This window comes from Podarcis liolepis, assembly GCF_965112155.1.
Source record: "Podarcis liolepis genome assembly, chromosome: 5".
In the NCBI taxonomy this organism is placed as follows: Eukaryota; Metazoa; Chordata; class Lepidosauria; order Squamata; family Lacertidae; genus Podarcis; species Podarcis liolepis.
The window spans coordinates 74,368,535-74,382,240 of record NC_139556.1 but is presented as its reverse complement, the minus strand read 5'-3'; the positions used below and the strand labels follow the sequence as shown (position 1 = coordinate 74,382,240).

General features: G+C 48.9%; 1 protein-coding gene across 1 annotated transcript in view; it reads left to right on the top strand.

Annotated features, from left to right (window-relative positions):
- Positions 1 to 814: 814 nt before the first annotated feature.
- Positions 815 to 13,706, top strand: part of IRS1 (insulin receptor substrate 1) — a 50,774-nt gene continuing 37,882 nt past the window's right edge. Inside the window, exon 1 of the mRNA XM_083506338.1 lies at positions 815 to 6,061. Coding sequence (XP_083362464.1) covers positions 2,428 to 6,039 — 3,612 coding nt within the window. The 5' untranslated portion in view covers positions 815 to 2,427 and the 3' untranslated portion in view covers positions 6,040 to 6,061. The remainder of the gene's footprint in view (positions 6,062 to 13,706) is intronic.

Sequence of the window (13,706 nt, the reverse complement as noted above, 5' to 3'; positions counted from 1 at the left end):
GTAACCTTCCCCTCAGGAGTAATTGCTGGAAAATGGATCCTAAACCTATATATATGGCACCTGTGGCCCGTCAGACATTTTTGTTGGACTACAGCTCCCATCAGCCCCCACTAGCGGAGCCAATTGCCAGGGATGATGGGAGTTGCAGTCCAACAATACCTGGCAGGCCACAAGTTCTCCTATCCTCGACCTTTTTTTTTTTGATCCATGGATTATTTTTTGGATCCATGGAATCTGGATCCATGACATTCAATGGGACTTGCTTCCATGTAAACGTTTAAAGATTGGGGGACCTGAATGCTATGTTGACAAGCGGAAACGAGCAGGGAGGGAAAACAGGAGCAATTCGTGGCGACTGGGGAAAATATAAATTATTCCGCAAAGCGCTGCAAATCGTGACTTTTTCCCCTTTTAATTCCCTACAAATCATTTTGTTTTAAATAATGAGGGGGGTTATGGGATGAATAAACGGCGCCCGCCTTTGCTTCAATCACGGCGGCGGCAATGCAAAGCGAGACCCGCAACCCCCTCGTTTTACAAATATCACGCCAGTGAATGGCGTCTACTCTTTCTCTCCCTCATATATATATACATACATGTGGGGGGGGGGGAGGGAGAAGGCGCGAGCTCGCTCCCGCGCGCGCGCGCACACACACATATTATACATAACAAACTACTACGCCGCGCTTCTCAACCAAGCCTGGGTTTGCCTTCCCCGTCTGGCTCTCTCCACACAACCCTTAGGAGGCCCAAAGAAGGACAGGCAGGTGCTCCAATAGGAAAGCGACCCCCCGCCGAGGCTCCGGACGCGATCAGCGCCTAAAGGTAAGCGCTCTGGCTGCGGTGCTGAATGAAAAAGCCGCCGCCGCCGCGGCAGGCATGGGAGCGGGAAGGCGGGCTTGGAATGCCGCGCTAACTAAGCTAGGCTGCGCGTGAGCGCTTATTTCCACCCCGCTCCCTCCCACCTCGCCCTGCTCTCCCGCGCTCTTGCTGCTGCTGTTGCGGCTGGGGCTGGAGATGGGGATGGTCCACGCACTGGCGCCATCACGTGTTTTTCTCCTAGGAGTGAGACGGAGTGTCGGCGGCGGCGGCTGGAGGGGGCTGGACTCATAATAAACACAGACGGCAGCCGCTTGTTTTGGTTCGCGGGGGCTCTTCGGGAAAGTCTGCGGAGCTGCAGCTACTGCAGGCGCCGCCGCAAGCAGCGGCAGCAGCCCGAGGAGGGAGAGGGAGAGACAGTCAGCGAGCAAAGCAAGCATAGCAAGTCCGGCGGCTGCTGTTTCCCCCCTCGCTCGCCTCCTTCATCCTGGGGCGCACGAGGAGGAAGAGGACGTAGCGGTGGTGCAGGAGGGAGACGGATTCTGCCGCCGCCGCTGCTGCTGCGAGTGCCCTCCGAGACTTTCCCGACTGGAATGAAGAAGAGGCGGAGGAGGTGGAAGCAAGAGCCGCCGCCGCCGCGAGGATGTTCCTCCTCCTTCTCCTCCGCTCGGGCAGCTTCCCCTCCTCGCCTTCTCCTTCCCGGCTCTCGCCCCTGCAGCCGCCTGCCCGCGTTTTGTGTCGAAATGGCACTTTCTCGCCCTAACCAGACGGGACTGAATGGGGTCGCCAGTCTTCTCCTGCACAAGCTGAAGGAGCTGCAGTCTCAGCGGCGCTGATTTCCCCCCGGATATTTTGTTTGTTTGGGTTCTTTTCGACGCGCCCCCCCCCCCCCAATCTCTCTCTCTCCCGCGAAGGATATTTTGACTGACATTTTTTTGGCGGGGAAGAAAAACAAGGTGGTTGGTGTGGTGTTTTGACTGACTGTTGTTGTTTTTTTGCTTTTCGGAAAGAAGGGTTGCCTGCGTTCACGACGAAGATTTTCCTCCCTTCTCTCTCTCTTTTTTTTTGCAAAAGCAAATCTTCCCTTCCCAACACGAGAAGATATTTAATCGGCATCTGAAATTCGCTCCTTGCTGAGGGGTAACTTGAGAAGGGGAGGGGGCTGTTTGTTTGGGAGGGAAGCGACGGGGGAACCCCATCCTGCTCCCGTCGCTGGAGGAATTTCCACCCCTCACGGATGAAATTATGCACTTCTCCCCTTTCCCGGCGGCTGCTCGGACGAGACTTTCCTGGACTGGACTTTTGAAAGCCACGTTTCTCCTGCGAAGGGTGATTTGGAAATAAAAACAGCAACCCAAACTCTGCTTCTGGAGCTGGAAGGACGCTGAACAGCTGCTCTCTTCCTATCCCCTTTTTGGAAGGGGGGTTTGCAGTGCTGTTTTGCTGGGGTTTTGTTTTGTTTGGTTGCTGCTGCTGCAAGAATTGGATTTTGGGCTGCTCCGTTAGTTCTCTTTTGTTGTTGTTGTTGCTTTGTTTCCCCCTCTGCTGTTTCGGAAGCTGCCCCTTTGCAGGAGGAGAGCTGCTCTGCCACCTCTCTCCCCTTCCAGCATGGCGAGCCCCACGGATAATAACGAGGGCTTCTTCTCAGATGTCAGGAAGGTGGGTTATTTGCGCAAACCCAAGAGCATGCACAAGCGCTTCTTCGTGCTGAGGGCAGCCAGCGAGTCTGGACCCGCCCGGCTGGAGTACTATGAAAATGAAAAGAAGTGGAGGCACAAGTCGGGGGGCCCCAAGCGCTCTATCCCGCTGGAGAGCTGCTTCAACATCAACAAGAGGGCAGACTCCAAAAATAAGTACCTTGTGGCGCTCTACACTAAGGACGAACACTTTGCCATTGCTGCTGACAGCGAGCCTGAGCAGGAGAGTTGGTACCAGGCTCTGTTACAACTGCACAACCGGGCCAAGAGCCATCAGCACCACCACCACCACCATCATCACCACCACCACCACCATGGGGATGTCACCCTGGGTGGTGGAAGCATTGGGATGGGAGAGGCAGGGGAGGACACCTACGGTGATATGGCTCCTGGCCCAGCATTCAAGGAAGTTTGGCAGGTGATCTTGAAACCCAAAGGTCTGGGCCAGACTAAGAATCTGATTGGCATCTACCGCCTGTGCCTAACCAACAAGACCATCAGCTTCGTCAAGCTGAACTCTGACGCGGCAGCCGTGGTGCTGCAGCTGCTCAACATTCGGCGGTGTGGCCACTCGGAGAACTTCTTTTTTATTGAGGTGGGGCGTTCTGCGGTCACCGGACCAGGTGAGTTCTGGATGCAAGTAGATGACTCGGTAGTAGCCCAGAACATGCATGAGACCATCTTGGAGGCTATGCGGGCCATGAGTGAGGAGTTCCGGCCCCGTAGCAAAAGCCAGTCCTCCTCCAACTGCTCCAACCCTATATCGGTGCCTCTCCGCAGCAGGCACCATGTCAACAACCCCCCACCCAGCCAGGTGGGGCTCAGCCGTAGGTCCAGGACTGAGAGCGTGACAGCTACCTCACCTGCTGGCAGTGGTGTGGGAGGAGGGACAGGGGGCAAGCCCAACTCTTTCCGCGTCAGAGCCTCCAGTGATGGCGAAGGTACCATGTCCAGGCCAGCTTCGGTGGACGGGAGCCCAGTTAGCCCAAGCGCCAACCGGACCCACTCGCATAGGCACCGCGGCAGCTCTAGGCTCCACCCCCCTCTCAACCACAGCCGCTCCATCCCAATGCCTTCCTCACGCTGCTCCCCTTCTGCTACGAGCCCGGTCAGCCTGTCGTCCAGCAGCACAAGCGGCCACGGCTCCACCTCGGACTGCCTCTTCCCGCGTCGCTCCAGTGCTTCGGTCTCTGGCTCCCCCAGCGATGGGGGCTTCATCTCGTCCGATGAGTATGGATCCAGTCCCTGTGACTTCCGCAGCTCCTTCCGCAGCGTGACCCCTGATTCTCTAGGACACACCCCACCTGCCCGGGGAGACGAGGAGCTCAGCAACTACATATGCATGGGAGGGAAGGCTGCTTCGTCCTGCTGCAGCATCGCAGCTCCTGATGGTCATTTCACCCCCCGCACTTGCCACCTTCAACAGCAGCAGACCCGCTGCCCTGGTGCCCCCTGCTGCCCCCGGCTTGGCGGTGAGGATGTGGGTGATCCGGAGAAAGGCTTCAGGAAAAGGACTCATTCAGCTGGTACCTCCCCTACCATCTCCCACCAGAAGACTCCCTCGCAGTCTTCAGTGGCCTCCATTGAGGAATATACCGAGATGCTCCCCTCTTATTCCTGTGGCAGCAGCAGGCTCTCCTCTTATCGACATTCTGCCTTTGTACCAACCCATTCGTACCCTGAGGAGTGTCTAGAGATGCATCAGGTGGAGGGCAACCACCACCGGACCAACTCTACCCCACACACTGATGATGGCTACATGCCAATGTTGCCAGGAGTGGCCCCAGTCCCCAATGGTGGTAGTACTCCCAAAGGTGGTGATTATATGCCCATGAGCCCTAAGAGTGTGTCTGCCCCACAGCAGATCATCAACCCTGGGAGAGGAGGCCGTCATGTACAGGCCACGGTGGACTCCAATGGCTACATGATGATGTCTCCCAGCGGCAGCTGCTCTCCAGACACTGGTTCTGCTGCCTACAGCAAATTATGGATGAACGGGACTAGCCACCACCCCAAGCTCTCCGTGGAGAGCAACGAGGGGAAGCTGCCGAGTGGTGGGAGCGATTACATCAACATGTCTCCAGCCAGTGGCTCTGCTACCAGCACCCCTCCAGATTGCTACTTCGCCAGCTCAGGACCTCCAGGCCCAGAAGAGCCATCTGTGCAAGGACCCACCCGGTCCCACCACAAGCCCATCTACTCCTACTTCTCCCTGCCACGTTCCTTCAAGCACATGCAACGCAGGACAGGCGAAGAGGGAAATGCCCAGATGCGGATGTCCTTTAGCTCTGGCCGCTTGCTCTACGCTGCTGCCGAGGACTCCTCCTCCTCCACTAGTAGTGACAGCCTTGGTGGCCCTGGGGGACAGGAGGGTGTGGGGTATGCCCTTCCCGCGCAGACACAGCCATTGCAGCCTGCTCCTTCTTGTACTGCGGACGCGGCTGTGCGGACCAAGAGCCGCCTGGCCAGGCCTACCCGGCTGTCCTTGGATGGCCCAAAGGCCAGCACTCTGCCTCGGGCTCGGGAACAGCTCCCAGAGCCCAAAAGCCCTGGTGAGTATGTGAACATTGAGTTTAAGCAACCAGCCTTCCCATCGCCTTTGCCCCACGGAGATGCTGGCTCTAGCTCAGAGGAGTATATGAATATGGATTGGGGGGCAGCTTGCCCACCTACCTTAGCATCCATGCAGCCAAGCCGGGCCGGGGCAGCTCCCCCCAGTGGCCGAGACTATATGAGCATGCAGCTGGGCAATGGGGGGCAGTACGTAGTGTGTGCCCACACCCCTTCGCCTCCCCCTCCGGCCCTCCTGCTCAGCTACGCTGACATGAGGATGGGTCGCAGCAGGCCGGAGAAAAGCCCCCCGCCTGTGGGGCTGCCTTCTCAACACCCCCAGGCGCAGCCGGGGGAGCTGCCAGCCGTCTTGCCCCACTCCTGCTCCTCGTCCATGATGGGGCCTCCGGGGATGAGCAGCGCCTTCACGCACGTCAGCCTGAGCCCCAGCCGCAGCAGCCAAAGTGCCAAAGTGATCCGCGCTGACCCGCAGGGAGGCCGGCGCCGCCACAGCTCCGAGACGTTTGCTTCCTCCACCACGCCTGGTGGTGGCCTTGGGGCCTCAGCCCTGCCCCATGGACCAGGAGGAGGCTCAGAGGACGCCAAGCGCCACAGCTCAGCCTCCTTCGAAAATGTCTGGCTCAAGCCTGCATCTGGGGAGGCAGGGGCCTTCTCCGGCCTTGGCACAGCGGCATTCAGGAGGGAGCAGGCAGCTGGCGGGGCTGGGGGTGGCGTGGAGAATGGGCTCAATTACATCGACCTGGACATAGTGAAGGATTTTAATCACCGCCAGCATCATCACCATCACCACCCCCACCCTCAGGAGAGCGCTTCTCTGCTAGGGGTCAAGCAGCCGACACAGCAGCATCAGCCACCTAAATCTCCTAATCAGCCTTGTGGGAGTAGCCACTTGGGTGATGAATTAAGTGCATATGCCAGCATCAGCTTCCACAAGCGGGAGGATATCCAGTAGCTGGGCAAGAGCCAGAGACAAGGTGAGCATGCTGTGAGCTAATGGTTGGTTCATAGGGGTGGGGTGGGGAAACTGCTTTGGACTATTGCAAATAAGATGACTTGAATTGGTACCCCCAGTAAGCCCTTCAGTGAACATGCTCTCAGCTTGGGCATGGGTCTGGTCACATTTTGTTAGTTGGTTTAAATTATGTAATCGTTAATAGATCTGGCCGTTCTGCCATCTACTTGTTCACTGCATCTAGTCCCCCATTTTGCCCCTGGTCACCCCTACATACCGTGTGTGTGTGTGTGTGTGTGTGTGTGTGTGTGTGTGTGTTTAGAGCTCCACAGTTTACTGGTGAGTTAGAACTGGAACAAGTCTGTTTTAAAGGACGGGTGGTCAGGGCATACAAATCCCATTAATTCTGGTTAAGGAGGGTTAGGTATGTTATATTGCTCTGTTTATGGTCATAATATAAACATTTGTCAAGGAAACAAAGTCCTATGAAAGGATTGTTAATAGGGAAAGGAGGAAGTCACTGCTACTAGATAGCAAACATGAGATGAAATCTCAGGCTATGCTTGGTTTTGAAGCCTGGTTAATACTGGTTAATATATCTCAAACAAACAAAATCTGTCTTGCTTTGTGTTTTGCTATGTAATATCCCTTTCTAATATCCTTTCTAATGGCATTCGATCTGGAAATTGAGGCAGTTGCACAAAGGGGGGGGGGAATCATTGCAAAAATGTTGCAGCTGTTTAAAACCCTGATAGTGGGATATTAAATGGGTTTCTTTGTTTCTCATTTGCTTTTGTACCTTTAGAAACAATATATCGTATAATACAGCACTCCCGAAGCATAATCTTTTACGTGTAGACACCATTGTTATTGTTATTGTTGTTATTATTATTGTTGCTACTACATTATACTTTTCTCTATGAAATCCCCTAATCCACTTTTGGCTGAGACTCTGAGAAGCGTCTTTGTGAATATTCTGCTGTCCTACTTGTTTAACCTTCAGAAAACTGCCGTCTAAAAGAAAGGAATCCTGTGTTTTCGTGTGCCTGAGCAAGTGTGCATGCTGCATATGAGAAAGAGGTGTGGTCTTTAACTTAGGGCATGAGAGCTGGAATTGGAAACCTCTGCAGTCTAATCCTGAATGAGCCAGTGACAAGTTTTGTGGCTCCGGGCAAGTTTTCCTATGCGTAGAATACATGTAGTAATACTTACCTCAATGGGTTGCTATGGGGATTAATTACCAGTAGATGATGTTTGCAAAGCACAGTGTATATGAAACAAAAGGCACACTAACTTAGAATATGCTTGACGTTGTTGAGAAAGCCTTCCTGCTGTTGTGTTGCGTTGAGCAAAAGTAGATGAATGAGCAGTTCTTAAATAGTAAATTAAGCAGAATTTCCATAAACCTTCTGCATTTAAATTATGGTGATGAGTGAAGTAGGAAAGAGAATGTTTTAGGTTCGCTTATGGTCCCATGAGTCTGCACAAGGAAGCATAATAAAATAATGAGATGCTTTATCACCGCTGTAGGTTTTCCAGGGTGTGTGTACTGCTGATACGAATATGGCTGCCACTCTTTTACAGTGTTTCTTCCACTCATTATGCTTGTCAAAATCTTGATGTTCTGCAGTTATGATTCTGCCCTGAGCTTTGTATTATCACACTCCTCCTGATCTGACCTCTTCCTACTACCCCCGTTATCTTTGATCCATGGCAATTACTGGTGAGACGTAGGAAATGTTTGTACTGGCACAGATGGAGGCAAATTCAGCAGTGTGCTTTTTGATCTTAGAATGTCATAACAAACACTTCTTCTGTTCTGTGACGTGTTTTAATTACGTGTTTGCTGGGTATAAGTACTAACAGTGTTGAGAGATGGGAGTGGTAAATGCCCTTACAAAACACAGAGGTGGTTTTCCTGTAGTTGAATACGTGAGGATTGAAAATGAAAACTGTGAATACCCCGAATAAACATTTTGCACCATCGAAAAACAAAGTAAGCACCTTTATTACAGCTTTTTACTACATAGCAAATCACAAATGGTCATGTAAATCCTTTTGCTTCTCCTATGTCCACCAAGTAAATTTATTTATTACATTCATATCCCACCTTTCCTAGAAAAAGCTTGAGGTGCTGTACATGGTTCTCCACCTCCTTGTTTTATCTACACAACAACCCTTTGTAGTAGTTTATACTGACAGTGACTGGCCCAAGATCGCCTAGTGAGCTTCATCGCTGTGGGTATTTGAACCTGGCTCTCCCAAGTCCTGTTCCAACACTCTAACCACTTACTGCCTTTAAATTTCAATGTGAGGGCCATCTGTAATGGGTGCTTTAGTTGAGATTCCTACATTGCAGGGGGTTAGATTAGATGACCCTCAGTGTCCCTTCCAACTCTACAATTCTATAATTCTATAAATGCAGATAGTAAAGATTTGTAGGCCGCCTTTCAAGTGCTTCTTTTAATGAAAACAATGTTTTTCATGGATGTGCTCTTGACAGCCACATTATTTGCAGTCACAATATCCCTGGCACAACTATGAATTGTTATGGGGAGCCTCATTCTTTTGCTGCCTATTCAAAATGTAGTCTAAATAATCTTTATGACACCATTCTCTAGATTCCACTTTGCTTCTGCTCTTACTGACTTGTTTTGTGGTCCTCGATTTCCTCGGTTGTTCCTTTGTCATGTTACCAGCAGATCCTGAGAACAGTTACAGGGTAACAGAACTTCTCATGGAATACTAGTGATTATGAAAGTGGGCTGTTTGGCTAATGTTTTATTCCTTGATGGTTTGTCTAATGGAAACCATTGCTTTGCTGGACTTCTGTTGTTTGGTTGTTTCAATAAATCAGTTGTGGCTTTCAAGGGTGCTGTCCAGTGAACTATGGAGAGCTCAAGTAACATACTAGCACAATCATATAGTGAAATGTAGACAGACTCTAGCCCCTGTGTTGCTTTCTAATATTCAGCTAACTGAGCCATTGTGGAGGTTTTCTGGGAGGATGGGTGTGATGCATTCTTTTTTTACATTCTTCAGCGAAGGGTAGTGGGAAAATTAAATGTTGTAGAGAGTTCAATTCCTCCTCACATGGGATCACAGTTCTCCCTTGCCTTCTTGGCTGAACATATGCAGTTCCTAAGACATCTTAAAGTCGAGAGTATTTACATTTCCTGATCCTCTTACGTTGCTCTTTTGATGCTTTATGAGAGGGGCTATTTTGCTGCCATTTTGTTTTTGTGCACGTTAAGGCAATGAATATTTTGCATGTCCTGTTTGAAGCAAAAACCCATGTCAAGTCTGCTGCAACCTGTAGAGTTTGGCTCTTCCTGCGCATTTTTAATAACCGGTGCGGTTTTCTTTTAGTTTGATTCATAGCTGAAGACATTCTGTTCACTTCTCATTCAGACATAGGCAAGAACAGCGTTTAGACTGACAGAACTGCTTTGGCTGGGAGTGGAATTCTGTTAGCAATATAGTTTCACTGAGCCAAGCAATAAAGTCTGTTATTGGCCTGTTTTTAGATTGTTGACTGTGGAGATGTCTTGGCCTCCGTTGCATCTTTATTCAGGTGGAACTGGGAAATATGTCTATGCTTAAGACTGTGCACAAAGATATACAAGCAGCATTAAGTATTTCTGTGGAGGTTATTTGGGCAGTCGTGCTTTATTTGTTCATTGTTCACACATGTTTTAACTACAGGAATACATACCGCTGTTCTCTCCCTGGAAAATATTGGATCAGTGAAGCTGTATGTGGACATCACAGATTTCTTGGCTATGCTATCTGTGATGTATTCTCTGTAGTTGACAGTGTTGCCCAGGGAAGGGAAAGAATGAAGCCAATGCTCTGCAATGTTCACATGAGCCATTTTTCTTTCGAGGGCCACATTCCTTTAATATGAAATCTATTGCAGCCACACACACCAGTAGTGAGCAGGGTCCATGTATACAGGCATTAGTCTCTGTAAATAAATGAGGCTAAGGAAGAGAAGAAATAACTGAGAGAAGGAATTGTTTGTAAGGCACCCAGCAATACCCGCTAAAGGTGAAAAGATAACTCTTGTTTCCTTGTTCGTGTTTATGAGGGATTTGAAAGCCTATTTAAGATACTGGAAAGACTGACCTGTTAATTTAAATCACAGCTGCTGGAACCTTAGGGTGGGGGTTCAGTGTTCGAAACTCCCATTGTTCTAGGCACATTTTGCAACAGGGAATTTCATTGGAGTGAGCACTTTCTGAGCTCGGGTTGCAGTACTGCGCCTAAGATTTCAGATTAAAACTGCAAAGTGGAAAGAAAGACCTTTTTTGAGCCTTCCCACTTCTGGCTACTGTCTGAAGACTGGAGAAGAGACCCTCTTAAGAATATTAGGGGGTGGAGTGGGCAGGGGAAGGACTAGACCATGTGAAAAATGAACATAATGTTTTAGCAACAGTTCCTTCATTTTCAGCTTTGGATTCTTGTTATTAAAAAAAGCACACCTAGACATTCCGTCGTTGCGCCCATAACCTAGGTTTAAGGTGCCATTTAGCTCCTAGCTTTCATATCTCAGTTTCCAACGCTGGTGGGGAGAAGGAAAAGAGTTCTCTCTTCGGTGTATTCTTGCTCACCCTGTGTAACTATGCCCCCCCCCCCCATTCACAGAACAAAATGGAGGAAAGTGGGCAAAAGTGGGGAGTGTTAACATCTGTGACTCACTCTAGGAATGGGGTGCTTCTGTTTCATGAACCCGCAATCTCCTCTTCCTTGTCTCGCAGTTTGGTCTAAGGCAGGGTTTCCCAAACTTGGGTCTCCAGCTGATTTTGAACTACAATTCCCATCATCTTAACTAGCAGGAAGGTATTGTAGTCCACAATACGTAGCAGGGTAGGTATTATAGTCCAGAAACAGCTGGAGACCAAAGTTTGGGAAGCCCTGGTCTTAAGGGGTGGTTTTAAACCAAGCTTTGCTCAGGGCAGACCTGTTGAAATTACAGTAATGGCCTTAACTTTGTCATGTTCATTCACTTCAGTGGGTCAGGTCTGAGCAAAACACCCTCGGCCTTGGTAGATATGCTTTGTATCCCGTTCCTCCACTACAAGTTCAGCAAACTCTTCAAGGCAAAGCAACTTTAAATGACAGAAGGCCATGGCAAGCCATGTGTGTGGAGGGGGAGAAATGTTGGGGGGCAGGGAGAGAGAAAAGAAGGGGGGGAGATGGTCACTTGTACATTCCTTCTTGTTAGTGGAGGGTTTTTATTAAACTGCTTGATAGGTGCTTGGTGTTGCGTGTGCATCTTGGTTGGCAGGGTGGGGTGGGGAATACACTTCTTAAAAACCACCTCCTTCCCCTAGCAACCAGACCAGACTATAGGCAGGAAGCCATGACAACGTGGAAGCCCCCTTCCTGCTCTGTGTGAGGAACCCAAGATGAGGGTGAGTTAAAGGCACAGTGACCTTCCTTCAGGTTTTGCATAGTTTGGCTTGTTCTTGAAAGGAGGAACGTTACCCGCTGTCCACAGACAGCACCAGGGAATCCCAGTGAGGCAAGGGGGATGCAGGGCAGAGTATCAAACAACCACATGATGCACAACTGGCAAAAGAGGAGACCAAAACCCTGGAAGTGGAGGTGTGAGGCAGAGGAGGAGAGGCTGTGAGCTGGATCAAAAGGCTCTGCAGGCTAGGACCAGCCTGGAGCTGGTGGTTCCTCATTAAAGTTAATTTATGCCTGTTCATTCCTCACTTTAACTCAGCATGGTCAGTGCAGAGGTCATAGAATCAGAGCTGGAAGGAGCTCCAAGGGCCATCTTGTCCAACCCCCTGCAATGCAGGAATCTCAACACAAGGTCCCCCATCCAGTTTGACCCTGTTTAGCTTTGCACATGTTCTAGCAGTTTTATAGCTGTGCCACTAGGAGGGTCATAATTGAAGGGTATTAAGGATTTAAAGTGCATATTTTATGAACATGGCATAATTGAGGTTTTTAAATACTGCTGCAGATAGACCAGGGAGGAGCAGAGTAGCTCCTCTCCTGGAGCCCAAATGTTTGTACTAAGCCATGGTACCAAGCTGACATCTGATGTGCCGAATGTCTTGTGCTTGTGCTACATGGGAAAGTTTTTTGCATGTAAAATCAAGTTCTACTATCAAGACAAGACAGTAATAACCTAATTGTAGGTTTTATGATAATCTGCTTTTTCATTCTCTAGTGAAAATGTTTTACGACATCAGAAAAGCAAATCAAATAAAACCCTGGTCAAACTTTTGATTACTCTGCTGGTAAAATGTTGCCTTTATTTAAGGTTTGCCTGCTGATACAAATACTGAACTAGAAATAACAGTGCCAACAACAGCTCTTGGGAGCCATGTGATTCATGACTGCTCTGGTGAGAGTCCAGCTCCCCATGTGAAAATTACTGCAGTAACTTGGCTGTTACATTTGCTTAGTGACCATTAATTTATTTCTTGTAGTATTTGTGAGACGCATTTGCTTTCTTTATTTAGACACCCAAAATGATGTAGCACATTAAAGTTATAAAGAGCAAATGCATTCTTTTATGCCTCTTATTCAGTTTCCCCTCTTTATTTGTACAAGGAGGGACACTTACTAGGGGAGGGCACACACTGAAGAATTCACATTTAATTCCAACCTATATCCCTGCTTGCACTATCCTGGGACATCATTTCATCTGCGTAGGCTGGGTTTGCTGGTAGGTATGACTTTTTGGCATGGGAACATGGGGCAGAACGGGCAAAACTTGCTTCCAAAACTGGTCATAGTTATTTCTGGGTTTTATGTAACTCTGCATGCTTCCAGCACATAGTTCTGCTCACATTGCATGACATAGTTATTGTTAGGGTGGGTGCACATAGGAGTTGCTATGATACGATAATCTTTATTGTCATTGTCCCATACAGAACAACAAAATTGAAAAATATACATAAGACATTCAGAAACCAACAAGCCAGCTATCCCAGCCTAGTTAGCCCCCTGATACCCCATTTTAAAATACAATATACTCCCATAGAGACTCCTTTGGGTAGAAACTGTTTCTCAGGCGGCTGTTCCTAATCTTTATAACCCTGTACCTTCTTCCAGAAGGCAGAAGATACAGATTACCGGGAGCTCCTTAGCTTTTCTGCTTTAGACTGCTGTAATAACCTCACTTTACCTGGTTGCAAGCTCCTACTTGAATTCAATGGAATTTACTTCTGAGTAGATGTGGTTACGCTTGCAGCCAAGGTAAGTAGGTATGTGACGATGAGGACATAAGCTTTCTATATATGTCAGCATGCAAATTTAGGGAACTTCCTGCCAGAGGTTTCAAGTTTCCTACTTGTTATGACTTCAGACATTCTGTCGAAATGCAGGTCAGCTTGACTCCCAATTAAAATATTGTGTGCAGTTAAGGTGGAGCAACTTTTAAATCTAATACTCTTATCTGTAGACCATTAAAAAGAAAAGAAAAAAACTTGACGTATTGCCAAAGACAGAATCTGCAGAAGTTTTTGTGGCTCTGGGGCAGTAAGTTGAAAATCTGTAAGGTATGCAAGTCCAAGCAGTATGCTTCCTCCTATAGACATTTGATTTCCTTGTCCCCTTAGTAATTGTTTGCTAACCTTAGCCTATGTATCTTATTCTGTATTTAAGTATTTGAACTTTTCTCATTAACTTATCTAAGCATT